Source organism: Barbatula barbatula (assembly GCF_947034865.1).
Source record: "Barbatula barbatula genome assembly, chromosome: 8".
In the NCBI taxonomy this organism is placed as follows: domain Eukaryota; kingdom Metazoa; phylum Chordata; class Actinopteri; order Cypriniformes; family Nemacheilidae; genus Barbatula; species Barbatula barbatula.
The window spans coordinates 9304683-9329049 of NC_136771.1; the positions used below are offsets into that span (position 1 = coordinate 9304683).

Below are 24367 nucleotides of genomic sequence, written 5' to 3' on the forward strand. Positions count from 1 at the left end.
TATGTATGCGGACAATTTGCTTATCTTTTCTCCAAGTAGTAATGCTTTTCAACAGCTGCTAAATATTTGTTCTGATTATGGGATCAAATATGATGTGCAATATAATACAAAAAAGAGTGCTGTCATGATATGCAGAATGATAGGCGATATGGATCTTAATTTTCCAGATTTTTATCTGGCAGGGCAAGTACTAAATGTACGCAATTAAATAAAATTTTTGGGACATATTATTTATGATGAAATGGATGATGATGAGGATGAGGATATGTACAAGCAACGCCGTATGCGACCAAGCCAATATGTTAGTAAGAAAATGTTATATGTGTTGAGATCAGGTTAAGATAGGCTATACCTTTTTAGTAAATTTTGTACCACTTTTATATTGCTCCTTTATGGGTCAAGTTTAAAAAAGTGTGCTTATGTAAGCTTCAAGGTGCCTACAATGATTGTATGATCATTATATGGTGGAGCAGTGCAAGTAATCTGTTTTGCATGTCAAGAGTAAGAACTTTTATGGCTTCAATTAGAAATTTGATGTATAAATTAATTTGTCGGCTGGATAGTTCACAGAATGCGTTTGTTGCTGTCAAATACTAGGCAAAGTGGACCTTGAGACAGAAAAATAAATGTTTAATGAATTTGTGTGTTTTATGTCATAGGCCATTTACCAAAAACCCATTATAAAAACCTACAGATTTCGCAGCGATGGAACCGGAAGTCCCAAAATTATAACTCGCTTCCGGGTTTTGCATTAAAATGACGTCATCTCTGAGCCTCCCTGTTGCAGTTATCGACGGAGGTCCGATCCAATCAGCGGCTTAATACGCTAATAACCAACCAGCGCCTACTTCCTGATCTTTTACCCTTGTGTTAAATGAAAAGTTTTACCACCATGTGGAGTTACCTGTGGTCGGTCACGGATGATAATTTCACTGTGTTCAACACTTCAGGGTTTTCGATTTATTGGATTCAAACAAACGCCAACGAGCGTATGACCTTTTGTGACGTTACTCTTTGTTAGCGGGCTAATTTGGAGGAAAATGTAGATTTATTTCACCAGACGGCGCCAAGGAAAGCTCATATGCTGACATGGACTGGGCAAGCCTCGGAAGATCTAAGGTAACTGTATCTGCTTTGTTAATCCCATTAAAACAGCGCGTTGCTCGGAAGTACTCGCATTATTTTTGTGGTATGAATTCGGTTCACTATTAGCATAGTATCACTATTTTGTGTGATTGGCTAACCGTGTAAAGTAAAGTAAAATGTAAACCAATCTTTTTGTCGATATTTTGACCGGCGTGTAGCCTCAACCAATGGGAGATTTGTCACGTGAGCAGCTATTGGCCTCTCGCTTCCGCCACTCCGTGAAGTGACATCAATAATAGCCAATGAGGTTAAAAAGATTTCGTCACGTTCGTATGTAATTGGATATTATACCTGAAGTAGGCGGGACTGACTGCGTTGTGTTTTTGTGACGATGTGAAAATGGCGGCGAACGATCTACTGAATTAACTTTGGCGTGAATTCACACAGTGGAGCCGTTTTAATAATGCTTACTTTCACTCAGAACAGAAAAGTTCACAGAGAAGCGTAGCCGGACTAAACATTGTAATACTACACAGTAAACGAGGACTATTTTAACGACCGGATTTCCCCCACTGTGATTCCGAGTTTAAGTGTTGTGAAAATTTGGTTTTATTTAAAACTTGATCGACTGTTAGCTTACGTTGCTCGAAAAATATACGCTCCTTCTTGCCTCACTCTTCATGTTACATTGAAATAGGAGATGTGACTTTACATACAAGACGTATGTATAATCAAGGCCCTATATCGCTATGTATTTTTATTTGTTCTACGGCGGAGTTTTTTCTGAGCTGGTCAACGTTAGCGGATGGTTAGCTCATGCTGATGCTCGTTCATTCTCTACTTCGCGGTGCTTAGCTTGACATATTAGCATCGATATTACATGTTTTATTACAGCCTGCCTTTTCTAGTTATCGGTCGTGAGAATTAAACGTAATACGGATGTAGTGTTTATGTTCAAGTTTATATTAACGAAGTGTGTGTCGAGTTCTTTTTAAAACAATTTAAACTCCGTTTTATTGTAGTAACGTTATGTGCTGTATTCGTCTAAAGAACCGTACTTCGGTTTAACGGAGCCTGTAGTAAAGTGATTTTCTACTAAACGGAATTAACGAACAGAAGTGCGCTCGCAGGATCGGCACGCGCCAGTGCTGCTGCGGGCAGCGCTCGAGTCTCCTGTCTGACAATGGACGAGTCCAACCCGCGCTACAGCAAGCGATTGGTAAGTGTAGCTTTGTAGATAACGTTGCTTGCGCGATAACGTACATTATATAGTACACTGTGTTTTCTTATGCTTTTATTCTCACTGAGATGAGAATTGTATTGCACGTTTCAGAAACATTGTGTTGAGGACGTGTTGCGTCAAAATACGATCTTAAAGCTGTCATTGAGATTGTCTCAAAATCTTTTCTCTGAGTGACTGATCAGTGGCCAGTTGCATTAACATGGCTGCTAAATTAACTAAACTTTGTCTCTCTGACTAGCAATTAGTTAAAATCTATCGGTCTTATTTTTTTATTTTAATTGGACAAGCTACCTTTTTATCTAACTGACTTAAGTTATGAACATTCTCGAAGAAAAACATTTGATGACTAACGTTAACTCGTAAGACTTGTCTAAGCAGTTCATGCCACCGGCCCCAGGTCCCATGGAAAGCATGAATGACATCTGATAAATGTTTGCTTTAAAGCGCTAGATCTCTCTTTATAGGGTTCTATTCTTACTAATTTGTTGAATCAATACATGGTGTACACAATGAAAATGATGTGTGTGTGTAAAGGTTCAGCATTACACTATATAACATCGTTATCAAACATTTTGCTCAATCCACATCACATGTACCATTGTGTTTCTGTTTAGCCCTTTGCTGTTTTATTGATTTAATTGACAGCTTTGGCCCTGTCCTTTTTCCCTTTCCTTTTTGGCACTGGCTGGCAGCCCCATCCAGGGCACAACACAAAGGATTTTTTTGACATGCCCGGTCGGGCAAGTGATTCCAATCTTCCAAAATTTTTGTGCCATATTCCATTTAGCAAGGATCCTCTCTTTTATGGTAGTATAAATCAACAGCGCACACATTTCCTTTACAGTGGTTCAGCTGTGCTATTCCTTTGAATTTAACAAAAATAAATTAGAAATAAAAAGAACTTGGATTTTAAACTCTGTTGTTTTAAAGGTGCATGAGTAATCGGGATCTCAATATTGGCCAAAATAATCGCTATTATGATTTGTGTCATAACCGAGGAGCCCTACTACATGTGAGAACCGAATCCAGTCCTCTTTTGCTGCATCTTAGGAAAATTTCAATAGGCAAGTCTTAAAAACGTACAAATTATAATTTTCCATGACGATACAGCACTAGCCTGATCGGGCAAGTGATAGTTCTCTGAACTGGCCTGATGATCTTCAATGCTGGCCCTGGGCAGTCATTTGTCAAGCCCTGCTTACACTTTTTGTATTCGACTGGATAGAAACGGGTTTATTTTAATTTTAGGCTTATATGTCTCACCAGTGTAGTGTAAATTATTTTAGATTGACTTGCTTCATCCCTAGCCTAATGTTAGACTAATTTGCACTGTTTGATTGTTGGTGTCTTAAGAATACTTGCATCTGTATTTGTTTTCGTAAGAAACCTTATGGTGCTGATGGTGCATAAAGTAGGGTTGGAAGGATTGATGTGTGCAGTCTGCCTGTTTTTGAAGATACGGGGGAAGTGTAGGACAAACGATCGGATTGGTTTAGGAGACCATGTGAGCAGACATGTGTAAATGGGGAGGAGAGAGGGAGGGGGCACTGCAGAGGCGAAGCATGACCGAAGAGAACAGACGGCAGATTTTCTCATTTTGAAAGGGAGCAAGAAGCACAGGGATGGAGAACAGACAAGAGATTCTGACGCTCGTGGACGGGGGAGTGTTGCTGATGAGACGGAGGGGGAGAAAGAGGAAGATCATGGATGAAGATGTGACACTGAAGGTGCGAGGTGTGTAGCGTCTCATTGCCCTCGATGAGGGCTTCTCAAAGCGCACTGCAGTCTAGGGCCTTGCTTGGAGAGGATGGAAAGAAAAGAAAGCGGGTGGATGAATACCTGGGTTAGAGAATAGAAAAACCTGTTTGAGGTTCTTTTAGCATCAGTTGTATCATCCCTTTTTTATCTTGAATTCAATTTCACTTCCGTTCATTTGAACTGCAATGTTTGTTTGTGTTTTGTCCTAGTGAAACCTTATTGGTTCCAAATGGGGACACGGTGCAGGAGGGCTAATGGTAAATCTTAGCGAAATGAATTTCATTTTAAATGCCCATTTTCGGCTTTAGTCATATGAGCATTTGTGTTATGAATAGAAGAACTACGAAATTTGATAGAGGCAGACTGACATCCTTGTGTGATGCCCAGAGAACTGAAAAATGCAGCATCATTGACTAGGGATGGGCACAAGTAGCCAGCCGAGTGCATGGGAAGTGCAAGAAGATTCCAGTAATCATGGAGTCACGATAATTGTGAATTTAACATCTTTTGGTCATATGTTAATATTGTTTTCAGGGGGGTGTTTATATCTTTGTAGCCCAATTAGGAAGGGGAGTAGGGGGTACACTCAGATGAAACCGGGTCCTGCGTTTAAAGACAGCTATACTAGAACAGAACACAATGGTCTTCAGACAAAAAAAATTACATTTTAATAATGTATTATTTTTTAAATTACAACTTCATATGATTTGAGATAACAAGCAGAGACATAACCGCTGTTTAACAACAATACAAAATATATAATGCAGATGGATGATGCTTCATCACCACAAACTTTGAATGAAGACTTGCAAAATGCATAACCCCTTGCTTGACTATAAGATTATAAACAGAGTGCTGTAGAAAAGGGACTGTGTGGTTTTCTGTCATATACCTGTACCTAAAGTGCGTAAAATAAGCAATGAACGTTGAGTATATGGATGAGTAAATGAGACTTAGTTTTGGGATTTGCTTTAAGATATTGCATATCATTTAGAATACGTTTAAATGTTTCTTTGGATCCACGTGATCAGTTCTGCATAGGAAAGAGTATATGCCGAGGATTAGCAACAGTGGCAGGTTTCTTAAGATACTGCAAAGTCATGCCCAATTCATTTAATCAATTTTCACCCCCCTGTTTTTTGGCATTGTGTTCGAGAGGGTATGACGACAAGGCTTGTGAGTGGCTAGCAGTTCTGCATCACCATAGACATTAAGGGCACAGACAAGGGCGAACACAGGATGGTCCTGTTCTTTTCTTTGAGTGAATGCTTATATCACGTGCTTAGTTCACCTGTCCTTGTAAAAGTGTATTGGTACATTTCAGCCATTATGCAACCTATATGCTGCTTTTTTTCTGTTATTCAGATACTAGGTACAGAAGCGTCAAAGTGCCAAATTTGCTTTTAATGCCTCCTTTTGATTTTTTTTTACCATACACACCTTTTAATCTGACAAAACACTAAATTTATGCATTTATTGGACAAAATTATATGGCAAAATAGAGAAACTACAGCATAACAGGGAATAGCTTTGCACATATGTTGTGTGCAATATTATACCAAATGCAATTATATTTGAACGAATAGCTAAGATGTAAATTTACCCAAATTTTATGCCACTTCTGTATCTGAAAAAACTACATGTTTTCAAATTTGACTAACTTAAGTCTTAGAAAGGCTGTTTGATCATAGTAAACCGGTTTATAGAAGGTTATGCATAAGATGTTGTATTATTGAGTCCTAAGCAGTTTGGCTGAGCTGAAACGATTGGAACACAATGCAGTGTCAAGATATGCCTAACAGCAGGGCTATTTTAGGTTGTTGCCACGGTTTTGCAGGACTTAAAGACTTTGTAGAGAGGGTTTTTCTGTTGGAACACAATTGAAACAACTCTGCTTAAAATATAATGACAATAGAGCATCTTTAGCATGATGTTGATCCAGCTGAGATATTTTATTGTCTCAAAGCTGTTTACTGCAAGGTTTCATCACTGGCTGAGTTGACAAACAAATATTTTGTGTAATTCAAACCTTGAATCTTTAGAGCTGCACCGATTGCGATTAAAATTTTTTTTTGGCAGTGTCCGATTTTATAAATAAACCTCCCTATACTGATTTCCTATCCACAAACTATAATTGACACTGTAGCTCAGTGGTAAGAGCATGGCTTTAACAACGCAAGGTTGTGGGTTCGATCTCAGGGTATTGCAGATACCCATGTATAAATGTATAGGATAATGCAATGTGAGTCGCTTTGGATAAATACATTTAGGCATTTGGCAGACGCAATGTAAATCATCACTTCTCTCACCTAAACAACTCATAAATTGAAGAACTTTGTGACTGAAAAGTAGAAATAATAATTATAACTAAACAAATGTCACTTATTTAAACCTTTTCTCTTTTGTACTGGTCTCACAAAAGTCTGAGGTGCTATACATGAGACATAAACACACAGACTACATAAACTGATTTGCACATGTGCACTTTTTCACGTTAATGAATGTTCAGTGCTTGGGGAATATGAAAGAAAAAAAATGGATTCATGGCTTTTGAGAATCAATATTAAATCGATGCATTTAAAAAAAGTTAATCAATTTATTTTTTGCCCAGCCCTAGAACAAACGCTGCTAGGCCTTCTTGGTGATAGAGCTAGTGTTGAGGGACCAGGGGAGGACCAACGCCTCGTTGTTTCAACTGATTAGACCCAACACGGTCCAGCAGCAGGTCCAGTGAGGAGGACAGCATGGTCTTGATGTGCCTCATGACAAGCCCTTCAAAGCACTTCATGATGATGGGTGTGAGTGCAACGGGCGGTAATCATTGAGGCAGGACACAGCAGACTTTGGCACTGGGACAATGTTAGTGGCCTTAAAACAAGTGGGAAGATGTCAGTAAGAATGTCTGCCAGTTGGTTAGCATATCCAGGAATGTTGTCTGGGCCAGCAGCTTTCTGTGGGTTAACTTTGACTAGAGCTATAGAGGGGGGGAGTTTGGGTGTCACGTCGTTCTACATATCGAACTAAGCATAAAAGCTGTTCAGTGCGTCTGGTAGGGAACCATCACTGACACAGGCAGGTGACGATGTCCTTTAGTTAGTCATGGCTTTGATGCCTTGCCACATGTGCCCTGAGTCACCGCTGTCCATTAAGTGATTATGGATTTTCTGGGCGTGTGGGCACTTTGATGGCCTGTGACAGTTTGGCCCTTGCTGCTCTTAGGACCACCTTGTCCCCTGCTTTGAAGGTGAAGTCTTTAAAAGCGCGTGCATCTCTGCAGTCATCCATGGTTTTTGGTTGGGGCGTGTAGGCATGGTCTTGGAGATGGTGACATCATCAATGCACTTGCTGATGTAGCTGGTCACTGATGCCGTGTACTCTTAAGTTGGTGTAGTCGCAGTCAGTTGCAGCCTCCCTAACAGGGCTCTAGACTAACTTTTTGCACTGGTTGCACTGGTGCGCCTAATTTTTTTTCTTAGGTGCACCAGCATAAAATTTGGGTGCACCCAAATTTTTCGACCGGATCCCATTTAGGCGATATTGACTTGTTAATGATTAACTAACAATCTGGTAAAAATTTAGTTTTTTACCAAAGAAAGGTAACTTACTGAAAAAGTATGCTTCACTGAACTGAAATACATTTCAGTTGGATTAGATACATTTACAAAATCTGTGTCTCCGTCGATTAGGAATGCCATGTACGGTGTCAGTACACGATCCGTTCCACCTGCACGATCCGTTCTGAGCATGCGCGTAATTACGTATTAGAAAACGTCATTGTTTTCCTACACTATTGGTACCGTGACGCAGGCGATGAAACATTTGACGGCCAGGTGGCACAACTGGCAGCATATTTTTTGTTTTGTAGGCTAACGTTACATAGTTGAACCGTTCACGGCGAGTCTGTTTTTATGTTTTTAAATGTTGCTTACGTTACCGTTACTATGTGTTTATGTGGTGGTCAATCCAAAATAATAGAGTTGTTACATGAACATGGATGATTTTGGTTACATGTGGAATAAAGTATTTTTATCGACTGCAAATCTTCAGTTTCCTCAACTCCATTTTGCGATTCATTGCTGTATGGCATGTCTATTTACCTTACAGTGATTCGATCTGAGTTCAGTAGTATTGTCAAAGACGGTTTTTGTCGTTTTTTATTAAATTCTGATAATACTACTTAACTTTAAATGTAGTAATTTATTAGTATGGGTCTATATAGGCTAATATATCTATCCATTTAATCTAAACTAGTAAAATAATCCCTTCAATGGCGTTTACAGAAGCCAATAAGGAACATAACACATATGTCTAACTAGACTATATTAATTTACATGAAGAAAGAACTACAAGGTCAGGGGAAACATTACAGTATTTCAAACTGGTGGACAGCAGCGAAGTAAATTGAGTATTGTATTTAATTTAACAGTAAAATATAAACAAAGTAAAACAAAGCTGCGCAAGCGTGGAACAGATCGTGCAGTGTCGTAAATCATTGCACAACTAAATCATCATTTGCGCATGAGCGGTTTCTACAACGTCGTGGTGCGCATGCGCGAACGGATCGTGCAGGTGGAACGGATCGTGTACTGACACCGTCTTCGGACCAATGCTTGACATAACCTGGGAGGTTGATGGCTCCGTGTCAGAGCAATGTTTAAGATTATTGCACAGAGTTTTATCGAAAAGGTTTTCAATCGTTCTTTTCATCTTTTCTACTCACCTCTATCGCTGTCTGATTGCACCACTCGCGATTTCAAATGTAAACGCACGTACAGGACCATCTGGACCACGGCCAATCAGAGGGGGGTCCGCCCTACACTATCTCTAATTGGTTTAGACCACGTAATGGGACTTATGTGTGACAGGGAGACTTGAGTCGCGGAGACTTTTTTTCTCCGTCGAACGGCTGGTCGCACCGGTGCGACCTCAGATTTTTTTAAGTCGAGGTGTCCTTAAGAACGTCTACTCCGTCCGGTACACACCAGGAAGGTTTGTGTAAAACATCTCAGCTTGGATGAAAGAGCATCACCTCCAGCTGAACCCTGCCAAGACCGAACTACTTGTATTTCCGGCACACGGTGCAACACAATCTCACCATCCAACTTGGCAATACAACAATCACTCCTTCCAAAACCGCCAGGACCCCTTCTCAATGACCATGTGGGTGGCACAACTCCTTGTCCAGGCCCATGTAATCTCAAGGTTGGACTACTGCAATTCTCTCCTTGGTGGTCTTCCTGCAAAGGCTACCAAACAACTCCAGCTGGTCCAGGATGCAGCAGCACGCCTTGTCTTCCAAGAGCCCAAAAGGGCACATGACACCCCTTTTCATCTCTCTCCACTGGCGACTGGTTGAAGCCTGTATTAGATTCAAGTCACTAATGCTCTCCCACAGGATTATCACTGGATCTGCACTGGCATACTTTCACACCATCCTACACTCCTACACCCCATCAGGAGTATGACACATCGCTTTATTGCTCCCTGAACTCTCTGTAACATGCTTTGGATTCTGCTAAATGACTATATGTAATTGCAACGAAAAGGGAAAACACCCTGGATCTCAAAGTCCACATACTGATGAAATTTAGGGAGCACTGACTTGAGATTTGTGTGATTTAAATCTCCAGCATCAAAGAACGGTCCATCCGGGTGTGTGTTCTGCAGTTCACTGATTATCCCGTACAGCTCACAGTGTCTCCTTAGCATTAGCGCTAGCTGAAATGTACACTCTTGTTACAATGATAGAATTGCCCGTGTAAATGAAATGGTCTGCATCTAACAGTTTCAAGATCCACATATGATGGACAGTAACTAGAAACTATCACAGAGTTCTTGCACCATTCCATGTTATAGACACATAAGCCACTGACACGAGCCTTATGGCACAAAGTTAAGTGGCTAGTCTTTTAGCTGAATGGCGGTGTCCGGAACTCTGTTGCTGAGCCACGTCTGTGAAAACAAAGACACAACAGTCTCTAAACTTACACCGTGTACCAGAAGTCCAGTTTATTGTCCAGGTAGCAGACATTGGAGAGCTGGCTGGCTAGGGTTTGTTTTAGCCTGTGCCTAGCACAGGCTCCAGCATGTTTGCGCCACTTCCGCTTTCGATGTCTCTTCCGGCATCCACTGTCATCCGGCAACGGCATGGTCATATGTTCTATAGAAAAATACAATACAATAACAACAAAAATAGCACTGTTTTGGATCCATCAGTGTGCTTCTTAATAAAGACTGGCTCACCGGCTTCGCAGAAGACACGGAGCTCCGCCTTCCCCATAATGCGACCAAATCCATGTGACACTCCAAAACGCTACATTTTCGTTATACACCATATAATAAGCATATTATGGCAATAAAATTAGAAGCCCGGAACATGAATGCAAAGCGCTTACACTTTGTCCAGTGATCCTTAATTGATGCGCTTTCTATTCACGTTCTAGGCTCTTTGGCATTTCTTCCATTTAAGGTGTATACCGAATTTGATCTTAATGGAAGACAAATTAATCATTTTGCAATGTCGCAAGAACCCAGGTTTGTCTGCACCACTGGGAAATCTGAGCTCTGCGTCCGGTACACAATGAAGCCGATGCGGCAGGGCTGCCCCTAGAAGCGCACTGATGTCATCATGTGCTTTGAAGATCTGGCAAACGTAGGATTGCATTCCAATTTTTTGCTACCATGTTACTCTAACACCCTTGGTCAAATAAACATTTAAACTTGGATTAAGGCATGCTATTTTTAACAAGTTAATGGTAGTGTAAGAGCGGACAGCTATGTAAAGTGACTAACGTGGTGCGTATACACTTTTTAAATAAGCAGACAATCACTGATCTCCTACTGAGATCGATTTGTTTTATTTTTTGTATTTTTTTTGTTGCAGCGGTCTGGCACACGGCGACGTTACCAGGATGATGGCATCTCCGATGATGAGATCGATGGAAAGAGGACATTTGATCTGGAGGAGAAGCTGCATTGTGACCGCTTCAGCTCCGACAGGGTCAAACGCATGGAGGGCAAAGGTCAGACACACACAGACCATTACTGCAGCTAGAATTTTTAAACATGGCACAATGTGTGTTTATTTGTTTATTTTCATCTCTTGTTTTGTTCAGATTTCACCTACGAGTACATCCAGAGAGGAGGGCTCAGAGACCCCATCGTCTTTGAGAGACCTGACGGGCTTGGCATTGTGTAAGAGATTGTCGTCATTGTTTTAAAAAAAGTTAATTTTCCATTTTTATTACTTGTGTTTAGCGAAATGTTTAGCATTTTCTATTCATCTGCATTTCTGTGTACATTTCCAGAATGCCAGATGCAGACTTCGGTGTGAGTGATGTAAAGATGTTTGTAGGTAAGTTTTGTTGTAGTAGAATTTTATGTTGACTAAACTATGCCATATTTGCCCTTAAAACTGATTTGAATCCCTTTTGTTATCTGTTCGCAGGAAGTCGACGCATAATTGATGTAATGGACGTGACTACTCAGAAGGGGACTGAGATGTCAATGGCCCAGTGGTGTCGATACTATGAGACTCCGGCTTCCCAGAGAGACAAACTTTACAATGTTATCAGCCTTGAATTTAGCCACACTAAACTAGAGAGTCTTGTCACGAGACCTGCAACGGTTAGTACATATATTATGTATTAACTAGGGCAACAAACCACTTTAAACTAGTATATACCAACGCTTATCAATCAGCTTCATGGACCATGTTTTTTCTGTTGTGATAGGTGGACATGATTGACTGGGTGGATAACATGTGGCCACGACACTTAAAGGAAAGACAGCGAGATTCCACAAATTCCATTATGGAGATGCAGTACCCAAAAGTGCAAAAGTAAGTGTTTCTGGCATCTTACTATATAATATCAATTTATGATCCAATGTGTAATTTTTTGGAGCATCTATTGACAGGAATTCAATTTAATATACATAACTATGTAATAGCTCATTCTAAGGTAATGAGAACATAATGCTTTATTTCTATTAGGGATGGGAATCATAGGGTACAATACGATATGATTCGATACGCAATACAGGGCTCATGATACTGATAATATCACAATGCTCCTATTCTGAGATAATCGATATCTTGCTTGACAACCCTTTAACGATACATCATGATATCTATGACTCTATGAAAACAAAATGCCCATTAAAAAGGTTAAGATTTGTCACTTTATTTCAGTGCACAAAAAGTTTCTCCGTAGATAAATTAATAACGCATTACAACACATGAGTAGTAAATTAAACATTTAAGCTTAAATCATAAGCTTGTCTTTGCGAACTGACACATAACTCCATAAAGAAATTGTATAAACAGCTACATTTCTACATATAACATTTTGTTTTCATAGTCATAGATATCATGATGTATCGTTAAAGGGTTGTCAAGGAAGATATCGATTATCTCAGAATTTGAGCATTGTGATATTATCAGTATTGTGAGCCCTTTATCGCATATCGAAGTATTTCAGTAATATATTTGAATGCATTTCACGAAGGTCGTTCAATGCTTTATTTCACTAGTGTTTATACACAGTATATCTTTAAAGCGTCGATCGACCTTAGTGAAATGCATGCAGCGTTCCAACATTAGTAAAATAAAGCGTTGATCGACCTTCAAAGATGTACAGTAGTGACGTATTCTAACTTTTACTCATGTAAATTTTTCAAGTATCTGTACTTTAGGAGTGTTTTTACTTTGAGAATAATTATGAAGCTATTGCACTACATTATAACGCATATATCATTATGTTCAGGCGACTTTCTTAAATGTGTTCGTTTTGTTCAATACAGTAAAATGCATGCAATTCTACACTGATCAGGAAAAAGCAGTACTAGAATCGGATTGGTATTGGAGTGTGACACAGGAGGGGATTTTCAAACCTCTCCCAAAATGTAATTCCCATCCCAAAATCCCGTCCTGTTCCAATCCTAGAAGAATGACTCGTTGAAATCAGTAAAAATACAGTAAGACCCCGCCAGAAATGTCGGTGAGCACGACAGAGGGATTTTGACTTTGATGTTTGCCAGATCAGTCTACACCAGGGGTCTCCAACCTTTTTGTAAGCGAGGGCCACCAAAATATCTAAAATCCTCTAGAGGGATACTTGTTGATAACATGCATTCAAACTTTAAACATGCGATGCCTTATTTGTACACTCACAGAACCAAATTCAGTTTTCTTTCAGATATTAAAGCTTATAACACTTGCTAATAATAACCTTTCATGACGATGTAGCACTTGGCTGATCGGTATAGTCACAGATTTGTCAGCTGTCTTGAGCATTATTGGTGAGCCCTGTGTTTAACGGGCACCTTACAGAGTTCATGCGGGCTAAAACAAACATAAGATTATATGTTTACTTGTATCAAAGGTATATTTGTGTATTCCCGGTCCCGCCCACTCCCGCTGACATTTTTCCTGTAATGTGATTAATAGTGATTTTGTTTCCCATTTGTGACCCACTGGTATCCCCAAAAAATGTCAGCCTCTAATCGGCATCGGACGATACTTACAATTCAGGTATCGGAATCGGGGTGGAGTGCACTGTTAGTTGCAATTCGCAAATCCACTCCTAGATGTTGCTAAATTTCATACCCTGGAACTTTAAAGTCATATTCTGACTCTTCCTTCCTTTCTTTTATCTTATCGATCCTTTTTCTTATTATCTTGATGTCTCATTTGTCTCACAGTCCTCTTTAGCCATCTTTTGTTTTTTAAATCTTTTCTGTGTTCTCTGTGCAGGTACTGCCTAATGAGTGTGCAGGGCTGTTTCACCGATTTCCACATAGACTTTGGCGGCACTTCTGTCTGGTATCACATACTGCGGGGATGCAAGGTCAGTAAACATAGCAGGATCTTTTGATGTGTGTTGCATTCATGAACTGATTGAAAACATTTTTGGTTCAGAATATCAAAAGTCTAGGCTTGGTTTTAGTGAAGCTCTCTCGCTTTTCTCTGTCTCTCATATGATTATCTGAAATATGACTGGCTGACTGGTGTTTCTGCTATAGGTGTTTTGGTTAATCCCACCCACACCACAAAACCTGGAGCTATATGAGAACTGGGTGTTGTCAGGGAAACAAGGGGACATCTTCCTCGGTGACAGGGCCACTGACTGCCAGAGGATTAAGCTTAAGCAGGGCTCCACTTTTATTATACCATCAGGTAAGCACTTTAAAATCATTTCCCAGTAAAAATCCATCAAAGATGATGATGCTCACAAAGAAGGTTTTACCATGCAGACCGTGTATTGTGCTTTAAAATGCCAGAGAAGTTACAGCCCTGTAATGCTGCAAAAACTCACAAGATTGTTGGCATAAACAAATGTTAAGATTGTGATATTGTATTTATTTATTCTTGGCGATACGTTTGGACTTGACATGACACTTATCTGTGAGGTTAATTTTTCGAATCTGTGTGCATTTGTTTATATCTTTATAAATCTTTGTTTAGGATGGATCCATGCGGTTTACACACCTGTGGACACGCTTGTGTTTGGAGGAAATTTCCTGCACAGTTTTAACATCCCCACGCAGTTGCATATCGCCAGCATTGAGGACAGGACACGGGTGAGTCCCACACTCGCTATAGAGCATACGGTGTTTATTGTTAAATTATAATTAAAAAGCCCTTATTAACAAAACAAACATTAGTTTCAAATGTAATTGGGAGAATCTAACATAACCTCTTCAGGTCATGTTTCATCATCAAATAAATGAAAAGCATTCCGGTGATGCATAAATAAAAACCTAATACATATAAATTAGGTTTGCTGTCTGATTGTGATTAGCTTAAAAAAATCTATATATATTAAGTATTTATATAGGGGTGTTTTTACGGAAATAAGCTTAATTGTGCTAATATTTTTTGTAAAGATGTCTGATATTTATGTGGTTCAACGTGACCCAGATATTTCTTCATAAGGTTCACTCCAAGGATGCATTTTTTGGAGACTATTAATAATGCTTTCTTCTGGTTTCTCTCCTCCAGGTGCCAGTGAAGTTTCGTTATCCCTTCTTTTACGAGATGGGCTGGTATGTGTTGGAGCGTTATCTTTACAGTCTAACCAACACCTCCCACCTCATCCCCGAGTACCAGAAATACTCTCTTGGGATCGGTGAGTAGATTCACATCCTCCTAAATTTTGCAATATGGCTGCTTAAAAGCCCAAATTGGCCCTTAAGTGATTGTTCTCCCTGAAATTAAAATTCTGTCATTTACTTAACCTCTTGTCATTTCATACCTGTTTGACTTTTTTTCTTCTTCAGAACACAAAAGAAGATATTTTAAAGAACGTTGTTAACCGAACAGCATCTACACCCATTCACTTGCACTGGTTTTGTGTCTCTAAAATAGAAGGGAATGGTGCTGCTGTTGTTCGGAACTTTATAAAAAATATGATCTTTTGTGTTCTGCCAAAGAAAGTCAAACAGTTTTGAATTGACAAGATGGTGAGTAATTGAGAACAGACTTTCCATTATTGGGTGAACTGTCCCTTTAAACTCTCTACCACTCTGATTTTAATACACAGGCTACAAGCAGGAAAGCTCAGGTTGTGAGGTACTAAATGGCTATGCTAAGGAGGAGAGAGATGACAGCAATGTTCCATCTCCTCCCACTGGACCAGGGGTGAAGGTTCACCTGACACCTTTAGAACTGGAGGGGCTTTGGAACCTGGTGGGGAGGTTGGAGGCTCTGCCTGCACATAAGAAATGTGTGCCTTCAGGGATACACAACGCTGCCGCCCTGCTGCACGACATACGGGTCAGCACTCTACATGGTTATTTTGATGCATTTACTTGTGTGAAGCTGTTTCACGAGTCGACATGAGATGCAAGTTGTTGTTGTTGGAATGAGTTCATGTTATGTGTCTAGTTGTGGGTGCAATGAATGTTTATTTTTCCCTTTCAGGCGTTATTGAAAGAACATGCCAATGACACCCCCAAACTCTCCTACACTGGAAAACCTATTGTCAGATGGCCGAAGAGAGTAAGATCACTGAATGAAACTCCTGTTTTTAAGTCAGATGAATACACCTCTGGTGTGGTTAACTATAACAACATTTTCAATTTTTTACAATTTTAACAAAAACACAATGTATGCGAGGGTTCAGTTAAATCTCATTCTTATCTCGTCTGTCTTCTCCTAAGCCCTCCTGGTATCAGCCTCCTCCTCCCCCTCCACCTGTTATCCGTCCAAAGCTGGCGACCACACCAGTGATTGCACGGCCAGTGAAACCAGCCTCCAACATGTCGGTACTGCGACGACGACGTGTGCGCTGTAAGCGCTGCGAAGCCTGTCTGCGCACAGAGTGTGGTGACTGCAACTTCTGCAGAGACATGAAGAAGTTCGGTGGGCCTGGCAAGCTCAAACAGACCTGTGTCCTCCGCCAGTGCCTAGCTGTAAGTCCAAGAGTGTGTGTGCAAATATACTAGTACACATATTTGGTGGTCAGCGCTGTTAATGATGGCACAAAAAAGATCAAGCTTTGAAGGGATAGTTCCCCTTAAAAAATCAAGATCTGTCATCTTTATCAGCCTAGTGTAGTTCAAAAGATGTTTATGACTGTTGAACACAAAATATATAAATTAGAAAAATGTCTCAATGGTTTTGTGTTCCTACAATAGAAGCCAATTGTGACCAATAAATCAACGGAAGTCTATGAGAGAATCTCACTGTAGCAAAAGAATCCTGTCTGTGCGAGTTGTCTTTTGAAGCCTTTCTCTCTTTGCATGCTAACATCTTTCTCTCGATAGCCTGGTCTGCCGCTCTCAGCTGTATGCGAGATCTGTGGAGACGGAAACCAGGATACTGGCGAGGAGCTCATGGAGTGCTCCAACTGTGCTCAGATTGCACATCCTAGCTGTCTGAAGGTACAACCATTATTTCATTCCTCTTAGAATAGGTGGATACTTTTGATGTCATTGTCCATTTTAAATAACTACACAGTAATTGGATAAAAGGGAGGCTGACAGTCATGTGCATGAGAAGATTTGGACCAGGCTGTTATCTCTGTCTGACAGGTATCAGGTGAGGGAGTGGTGAACAAAGATCTGCCTAGCTGCTGGGAGTGTCCCAAATGTATTCTGGGCAAAGACACAGAGTCTGAGGTAGCACACATACACAGCACAAATGGTCACACAGGTTTTCTGTATTAAAAAAAATAGACTCATTTAGAGCTTACAAATAAAAGAAGCTTTGAGCTTTTGTAACGCTAGCTTTTGCAAACCCGAATACATACACACTAGTGTTGTCACGATACTGGAATTTCTAGATTCGATACTCAAAAAAAATCTGTATTCAAAACCTTTCTCTATACCACGGGAAAAAACTGCCATAATAAAACAAAAAAAGATTAGCGCCTTATTGTTAAGTTAAATTGATCAAGACTAGACAATGAGATATACATTAACTAACAATTAATAAATAATGTAAAAATATTAGTAGAATTAACATTAGATTATTTAAAATCAAAGTTGAATATGTTGGTATTAATGCACCAGAGCTTACATGAATAGTTTTAAATATTAGTTAAAAAATAAAAAGATGATTAATAAATAGGAATGATTTCATCCACTCGTTTCATTCATCAACACGCATACATAGAGCACTATGGGAAACACGGAAGTGCAAACGTATATCAAACACGAGAACTGTTGCAGAGATTTTACACGCACCAGCATCATTTCAAACACCAATTTAACCGGAGCGAATGAGACGAGTGGAAGAAATCTTTGAGTGCAAATAGACCGAAACGTGTGCATTAAACATGAGAAATGTTGCGTAGACTCTGTACTGGCCATCTTTCTAACATAAACAACGTTTAACCAGGGCGAATGAATGGATGAAATTATTGATCAGCGCACATACATACAGCGCTATGGGAAGCGTAAACTAGTGTGAACCAACTGCCAGATGTTACTGTGACTCTGCACTGGCCATCTTTTCTATCATTGGTCATTTGCGGACGTTCAAATCTTGTTAAAGTCTGTGAGAGGAGGCGAGGCTCTGTTTTCACTGTGTTCACGTACAGTGTGTGACATCTCACTGTCTGGAAAAAAGAGAGAGTGGGAACTCATGGTGTCGATACCTGGGGCATATGTTTTGGAACGGTTTCAGATTTTTCAGTATCGAAATAGATATTTTTGACAACACTAAAACATACACATCCACACACTCGATCACAAGGGAAAAGATGCATGGCGACAGCTTACTGTGTCGTACACACACACACACACACACACACACACCGGTCTATGTGTGTAACTGTAACGCCTGTTTTCCTGTGTGCCAGTCGTCATGCAGCGGTGATGACATCACAGCACAGGATGGGTCAGGGGGGCTTGGGGGCAGGGCATGGCACGGGGTCGGGCGGCCCCCCTCTTCTCTCTCCCACGGGTCGCTCCAGAAACGGGCAGCGGCCCCTGAGCAGCGGCTCAGGAAGAGGGTGAGAGGCTCCGCCTTACTCACGCCACTGCTGCCGCACGCACAGCCGCTCTGCCATTCTTCTGTTCTCTCCCTCTCTACACTTTCACATTCCTTCCAAAGCTTTTCTGCCCTTTGTCTTGCGCTAAATGCCCCCTGCTTTATTCCTCCTTTTGTTTTTGGCCTTCTTTTGCTGTGTCTGTGGCCCACCCTGCCCTGTATCATTATCATGGTGCCCCATCACTGCCAGAACTGACTGAGGGCTTCAGATTCAGCTTTTGTGTTTCAGTGTTGCTGCTGCGGTATCTTTTCAAGATCATATTAAATGTGTGTTTGTGATTTTTCTTTTCTGCAGATAAAATTAGAGGGTGCGAAAACACTTGTAAGTATATATTTTTTTTATTTATAACATCGACTTCGTGTGGGTATTAATTTGGTCAATTGAACATGTGAATCGTTATTCATTTATGGTTGCTTCTTACAAATAAATTTCATTAAAAAAAATTAACGTGAGTAGTAAAATATCGCTGCGGTCCTTCTGAAACCTATTTCTTAATAAATCATTCTGTCATCCTTTCTGTTTGGCATTGGTAAATATCTAACCAATAAAAGTAATAAAAAGTGCTTGTCAACTTTGTACTTTTTAAATGATTAAATACAGTTGTCAGTGTTTTTTCATTCCCTGAAAAAGATTTAGAAATTTAGAAATCTGAGGTTTCAGAAGGACAGAGATGATATACATGTTTGTTGTAAGAAGTGTAACAAGTCTCTTCTCACTTTCAGAAACGCAAAACATCTCTTGATCCTCGTGTGGCTAAGATCTACCGGCGTCATGGCATGGATCACGATGATGATTCGGGCAGCGACGACGATGATGGAGACAGTGGGAAAAAGATGTCAATTCACTCCAGGAGCGGCGTCTCGTCATCCCGCAGAGGTTATGGAGCCAGCAGGCGAGGCGCTTGGAGAGGCTCTACACATAAAGGGAATCGTGGAGGAGGCAGCCTGGCAACAAGCTCTCTGAAAATGAGGCGGGGACTCGGAGCGAGAGGAGAGAGAGGGGGTCGGGTAAGGCTTAGAGGAGGATCTCATATGAGGCGAAGACGTTATGAATCAGACGACGATGATGATGACGACGACGACGATGATGATGATGATGACGACGAGGAAGATGATGACGATGAGGAGGATGATAGTGATGATGAAAGGCATCTGAGCCGATCTGAGAAAGAGCATCGTTCACGAAAGAGACGACGTAGAGGCGAGGACTACGAGGATGAGGATGAAGACGACGACAGTGAGGAGCGAGACTTTGATGGAGAGGATGAGGACATGGAGGATATGGATGATGGAGGGGAGGAAGATGAAGATGATGAAAACCAATCAGATTCTGATGCTGATCCACCCATCCTGCTTGTCTCAGATTTGAACGATGACCTGTTAAATGATTCCTACCTGACTGTGACACTTCAGCGGCCTCCAAAAGCCAAGCGTGATCCAGGATCCATCGTACCCAAACTGGAGGCTGCGATGTCTCCCCGTACACCAAACACAAAAACGTTGCCCAGGACGCGGCTCAAGAACATCAATTTGACACCTTCCGGTAATGGACTGACTCCGTCTAAAGGGCCTGGCCGCCACACAAGGCGGAACTCGAGTCAAGATGGCAGAGAGAGAGACACTCCATCACCTTCCTCAATGTCTTCTCGTTCTTCTATTTCGCCTCCGCCTCCTCCTTCCGTCACCACCAGCTCTCCTCCTTCACTTCTCTCTCACCCATCATTCCGGGATGTAGGAAACGAGCGAGGCTGTGAAAAAGACATTTGGGTGTCTGTGTTTCGTTACTTGAGTCGGACTGACTTGGCTGTGTGTATGAGAGTCTGCAAGGCTTGGTACAAATGGTGAGTGTTTATTTTATGACGAAATGGGGACTTTTTCAAAATCTTAACAGATTAAAAATGTTTAGGCCTGTCAAACGATTAATCTCGTCCAGAATGAAAGTTTGTTTACACATGATATATGTCTGTGTACTGTGAATATTAATTTTGTATGTATACACAAAAACATACACCACACACACACTGATTTTTGTCACTCATTTCAGAAAGTAAAACCAGTAAAACTCGGGTGTAATGGAAGCCTGAGTTTTTTGATAGCAGCCTTCAGGTCATCTGCATTGTTGGGTCTGGTGTCTCATCTTTCTCTTGACAATACCGGGTCAGGCAGGTTTGCTTGCCAATCAAGCGCAGTAACACCATGGTCATTAAACCAGCTTTTGGTACATTTGTAATCGTGGGCAGGTGCCAAGTCCTGCTGGAAAATGAAATAAGCATCTCCATAAAGTTTGTCAGCAGAAAGAAGCATGAAGTGCTCTAAGATTTCCTGGTAGATGACTGCGTTAACTGTGTACTTGAAAAATCTGTGGGGTTTTTTATGAACAAAGTGACTGAAAATATAAATGTTTAGCGCAACCTCTGGCATGTGTTTATGAATACATAATTAATACTGTATGTTCTGTACACAGACATATGTAAACAACTTTTTTTCTGCGTGTGATCAATCATTTAAAAGCCCTAATATTTACCAATAATTTAAATTGAAAATAAATTATTTTATATATATTTTTATTATTGCATGTATGTTTTTATAAATACAATAAAAATTATAGGAAAATAAAACGTCAGATAATTTTTTACTTGTTGTTTGTTTTCGATATGAAAATAGTTGCTGATATGGTGATACAATTTCAGTCAACATTTGATCGTGCATTGATTGATTGCTTTACTAAGCGAATTTTACATGATTTGTTCTCTCTTGTAGGTGCAGTGACAAGCGCTTGTGGACACGGATAGATCTGAGCCGCTGTCGATCACTAAGCCCCCAGGGTGTTTCAGCCATCATTAAACGTCAACCTGTGGCACTTGACCTCTCCTGGACACCTGTATCAAAGAAACAGATCGCCTGGCTCATCCATCATCTACCAGGTACACTTTACACAATAAAGGTCACTATTTCATAGTCACGATTTGGCCAGTGGTGGATGAAAATCTTTGGTCTGTACTTCAGATATATACTTATATACATATATTGTACTTCAATATATAAAATACAATGATACACAGAGGTGAGATTAAATATTCCCCTCTCGTTCCGCTTGTTTCTCACAGGTCTGAAAGATCTCATTTTGTCAGGTTGTTCGTCATTATGCGTGTCTGCATTAAGTTCCCAGAGTTGTCCGAGTCTGCGAACGCTCGACCTGTGTTGGGCAGTGTGCGTCAAAGATACACAAATAAAAGACCTAATAGTACTGCAAGGTGAGATGCTGCCTATTACTTATTTTGGGTTATGTTGTGTGCTGAAGTAACTATTCCAGCTTTCTTTTCATCATTTACTAACATTCTTTTGCTATGCAGGCAGTGAAAGTCGCAGTCGGCTCAGAAGTTTACTTAATCTACGCTTGTCTGGTTTGGATATAAGTGACTCCACTTTGAAGTTGATCGTCAGACATATGCCTTTACTGAGGCGGTTGGATTTGTCTCACTGCCAGGAGCTCACAGACCAGTCCATCAACCTGATCACGGCTTCGGGGTGCAACACCCGCAACACGCTTAGACAGCTCAACCTTGCAGGTACCCTTGATCTTCTGCCCTGTATATAGTGTCAAATGCCATTTAAACATGACATCACACTGTAAAGGCACATGCAAGTATTTATGCTCACTGATTTAGTAATTTTTCTCTTTAGGTTGTAATAAATTGACCGATGCTTGTCTGTCATATATGAAGCGATTATCAGCTCTGGCTTTGTTGGACCTGCGAGGATGTAAGAACGTGACTCGCCGCGGCTGTGAAAACTTTATATCTGATCTGTCTTACTGCACTGTCTTCTGTCTAACCGAAGACAAACTCATTCAGAGAATATCATAACGTACAGAAACCGTCTCCGCAGCTCTGCCTTGCGAGCTGACAAGTGCTCCATCCCACTGAACACAGGCTGAAATAGCCTGAATGGGAGGATAAGGCTGAAGATAAGCGAAAGACTGAAGGAAACCGCCGCTGATCTAGGTGAAGGGTATAAACAAATGTGAGTGAAGCGTGGAGGTTTGCTCTCCTACAACCTACGAGATGGATCCAGACGCATCCAAAGTGTGGCTTTTTTCTTTGGGCATTCACCCTAATCCAAAGTGACTTCTTTAGGAGAATCCCAAAGCTTATGCCAATGAGCTTGCCACTAAATTGAGTAAATGGGGAAGAGAAGATCCAGTGAGATTTTGGGTCCAGTGGACCTGTTTGGCTTTGGAGGAGTTTGTTGAGAAAGATAATGACTCATGGTGTATGCTGCTTGTTCTCATCTGCCACAATCTGTTGAACAAAGAATGTAGTGGCATACACTTGCCATCATAGTATGATTATGAATAATAGGTACTTCAGCCTACTAATTCAGTCATACTTACTGACTTTTGTCTTGGAACACACATTTCAGTCTTTCACACTTCACATTTTTGGACACACCATAACGCACCAATGAAAGGGTTTTTACTCGTTCCTGCTAAAACCACTCTTAGGTTTTCGTTCATCTGCTTGCCGCTACCCCACACAGCCAAACCACTTGCATTCTCACATCCTGTTTTGGAACGGGTTGTTCATGTTTGGCTGAATTGCTTAGTTAACATTGGATAGCTATAACTTAAATGCAACTTGTAGCACCAAAATAGCAATTATTTTCTGAAGACTTTTAAAAGTGGATGTTCATTTTGTTTTGTTTTTTCATGGAAAAGCAGGAAATAAAAAATGTGGGGAAAAAACATCAAAGATATTTTAGTCAGTGAGTTTGTGCTTGTATTGTTATTTCTGACGTTACTTTTGATTATAGAATTAATACATAATGGTACGGGTTTATTAATATGTATTTTGGTTTTCACAATTATGCTATTTTAGGTTTTGTACAACAATTTATAAAATGTAGAAGGTGGAAAAGGTCAACAAATCCCCTCAAACTAATAAGATATCCGCATAGAAAGGAAATGACAAAAATACATTGGGTTTCCCTCACGTACTACAGTGTCAGAACATCATCAGAGGTGGTCAGAGGGCAAACCTGCACAACCTGCCTTTTAGTCCCCCCTCCCCCATTGAATTAGATTAAACCATCAACATATGTGTATGGCATAAAATAGCCTAAACGTTAATAGATATTTATTGCACAAAAATTGTTGAAAAAAATGCAAACTACAGCATATCACATAACTGTAGTCAATGTGTAGGCTACTACATTTTATGTGAACCCATATTCTATGATGATATAATGTGAGACTCCATATCTGCAAGCCATGTATAACAAAATAAGTCACCAGAAAAATTGACTGTTCGCTACACAAATGTAGGGAGACCTGGACATAACTTTACTCCTGACTGGTTGTTTCAATCTAAATTATTTGTACACATAGTCCATAAATGTATATTGATGTCTGGAATACATCAAGTTACGTTTTTATATTATTAACATTGACTGTTTATGGGAGGACTGGTTACCAGGTCAATGTCAAATGGATGCGGTCACTTATGTTTGGATCCAAAGTGAGGTAATGGTCCCCCTCAGAGTTTCATCACTGAGAAAAAGAAAGAATGCACAATAAAGTGTGATGCACACAAGCAAGTGGACACATTTTTGTGTAGGGCCTGTCACACCCCGCATTAAAATCAACACGGGAAGATTCTGAACTTCCTCGCCCAACAAAAACAAAGCTGAAGATTTGTTTGGAGTTTCGGGCTTTGTTTAATTTCAGGTTGGCAAGGATTGGAAGGAATGTTCAGAAAACATTTAAGAACAGGTAGCTATTATTT

The 24367-nt window shown here is 40.4% G+C and overlaps 1 protein-coding gene across 4 annotated transcripts; it reads left to right on the forward strand.

Moving 5' to 3' along the window:
- Nucleotides 1–861: 861 nt before the first annotated feature.
- Nucleotides 862–23385, forward strand: kdm2aa (lysine (K)-specific demethylase 2Aa). Of its 4 annotated transcripts, none has more exons than XM_079463392.1 (22): nt 862–1119; nt 10971–11109; nt 11203–11281; nt 11395–11441; nt 11535–11713; nt 11821–11927; nt 13842–13935; nt 14111–14264; nt 14553–14668; nt 15090–15216; nt 15631–15863; nt 16011–16088; nt 16250–16501; nt 16856–16972; nt 17123–17209; nt 18394–18546; nt 18880–18906; nt 19308–20425; nt 21345–21508; nt 21692–21838; nt 21938–22153; nt 22269–23373. In XM_079463392.1, exons 1-22 carry the CDS (start codon nt 1090–1092, stop codon nt 22448–22450), a joined length of 3846 nt encoding a protein of 1281 aa, XP_079319518.1. In that variant the 5' UTR covers nt 862–1089; the 3' UTR covers nt 22451–23373. The 4 variants fall into 4 exon arrangements, with proteins under 4 accessions (XP_079319518.1, XP_079319520.1, XP_079319517.1 ...); XM_079463391.1 differs by lacking the exon at nt 862–1119 and adding an exon at nt 1459–2305; XM_079463394.1 differs by lacking the exon at nt 18394–18546 and having other exon boundaries at nt 22269–23385.
- The last annotated feature ends 982 nt before the right edge of the window (nt 23386–24367 follow it).

Excerpts from the sequence above, each read along its gene's own strand:
- kdm2aa (XM_079463391.1), top strand. The coding sequence starts at position 2,270 with ATGGACGAGTCCAACCCGCGCTACAGCAAGCGATTG. Across the intron at positions 11,282-11,394 it reads CCTGACGGGCTTGGCATTGT|AATGCCAGATGCAGACTTCG; the intron begins GTAAGAGATTGT and ends GTACATTTCCAG. Across the intron at positions 11,928-13,841 it reads CAGTACCCAAAAGTGCAAAA|GTACTGCCTAATGAGTGTGC; the intron begins GTAAGTGTTTCT and ends TTCTCTGTGCAG.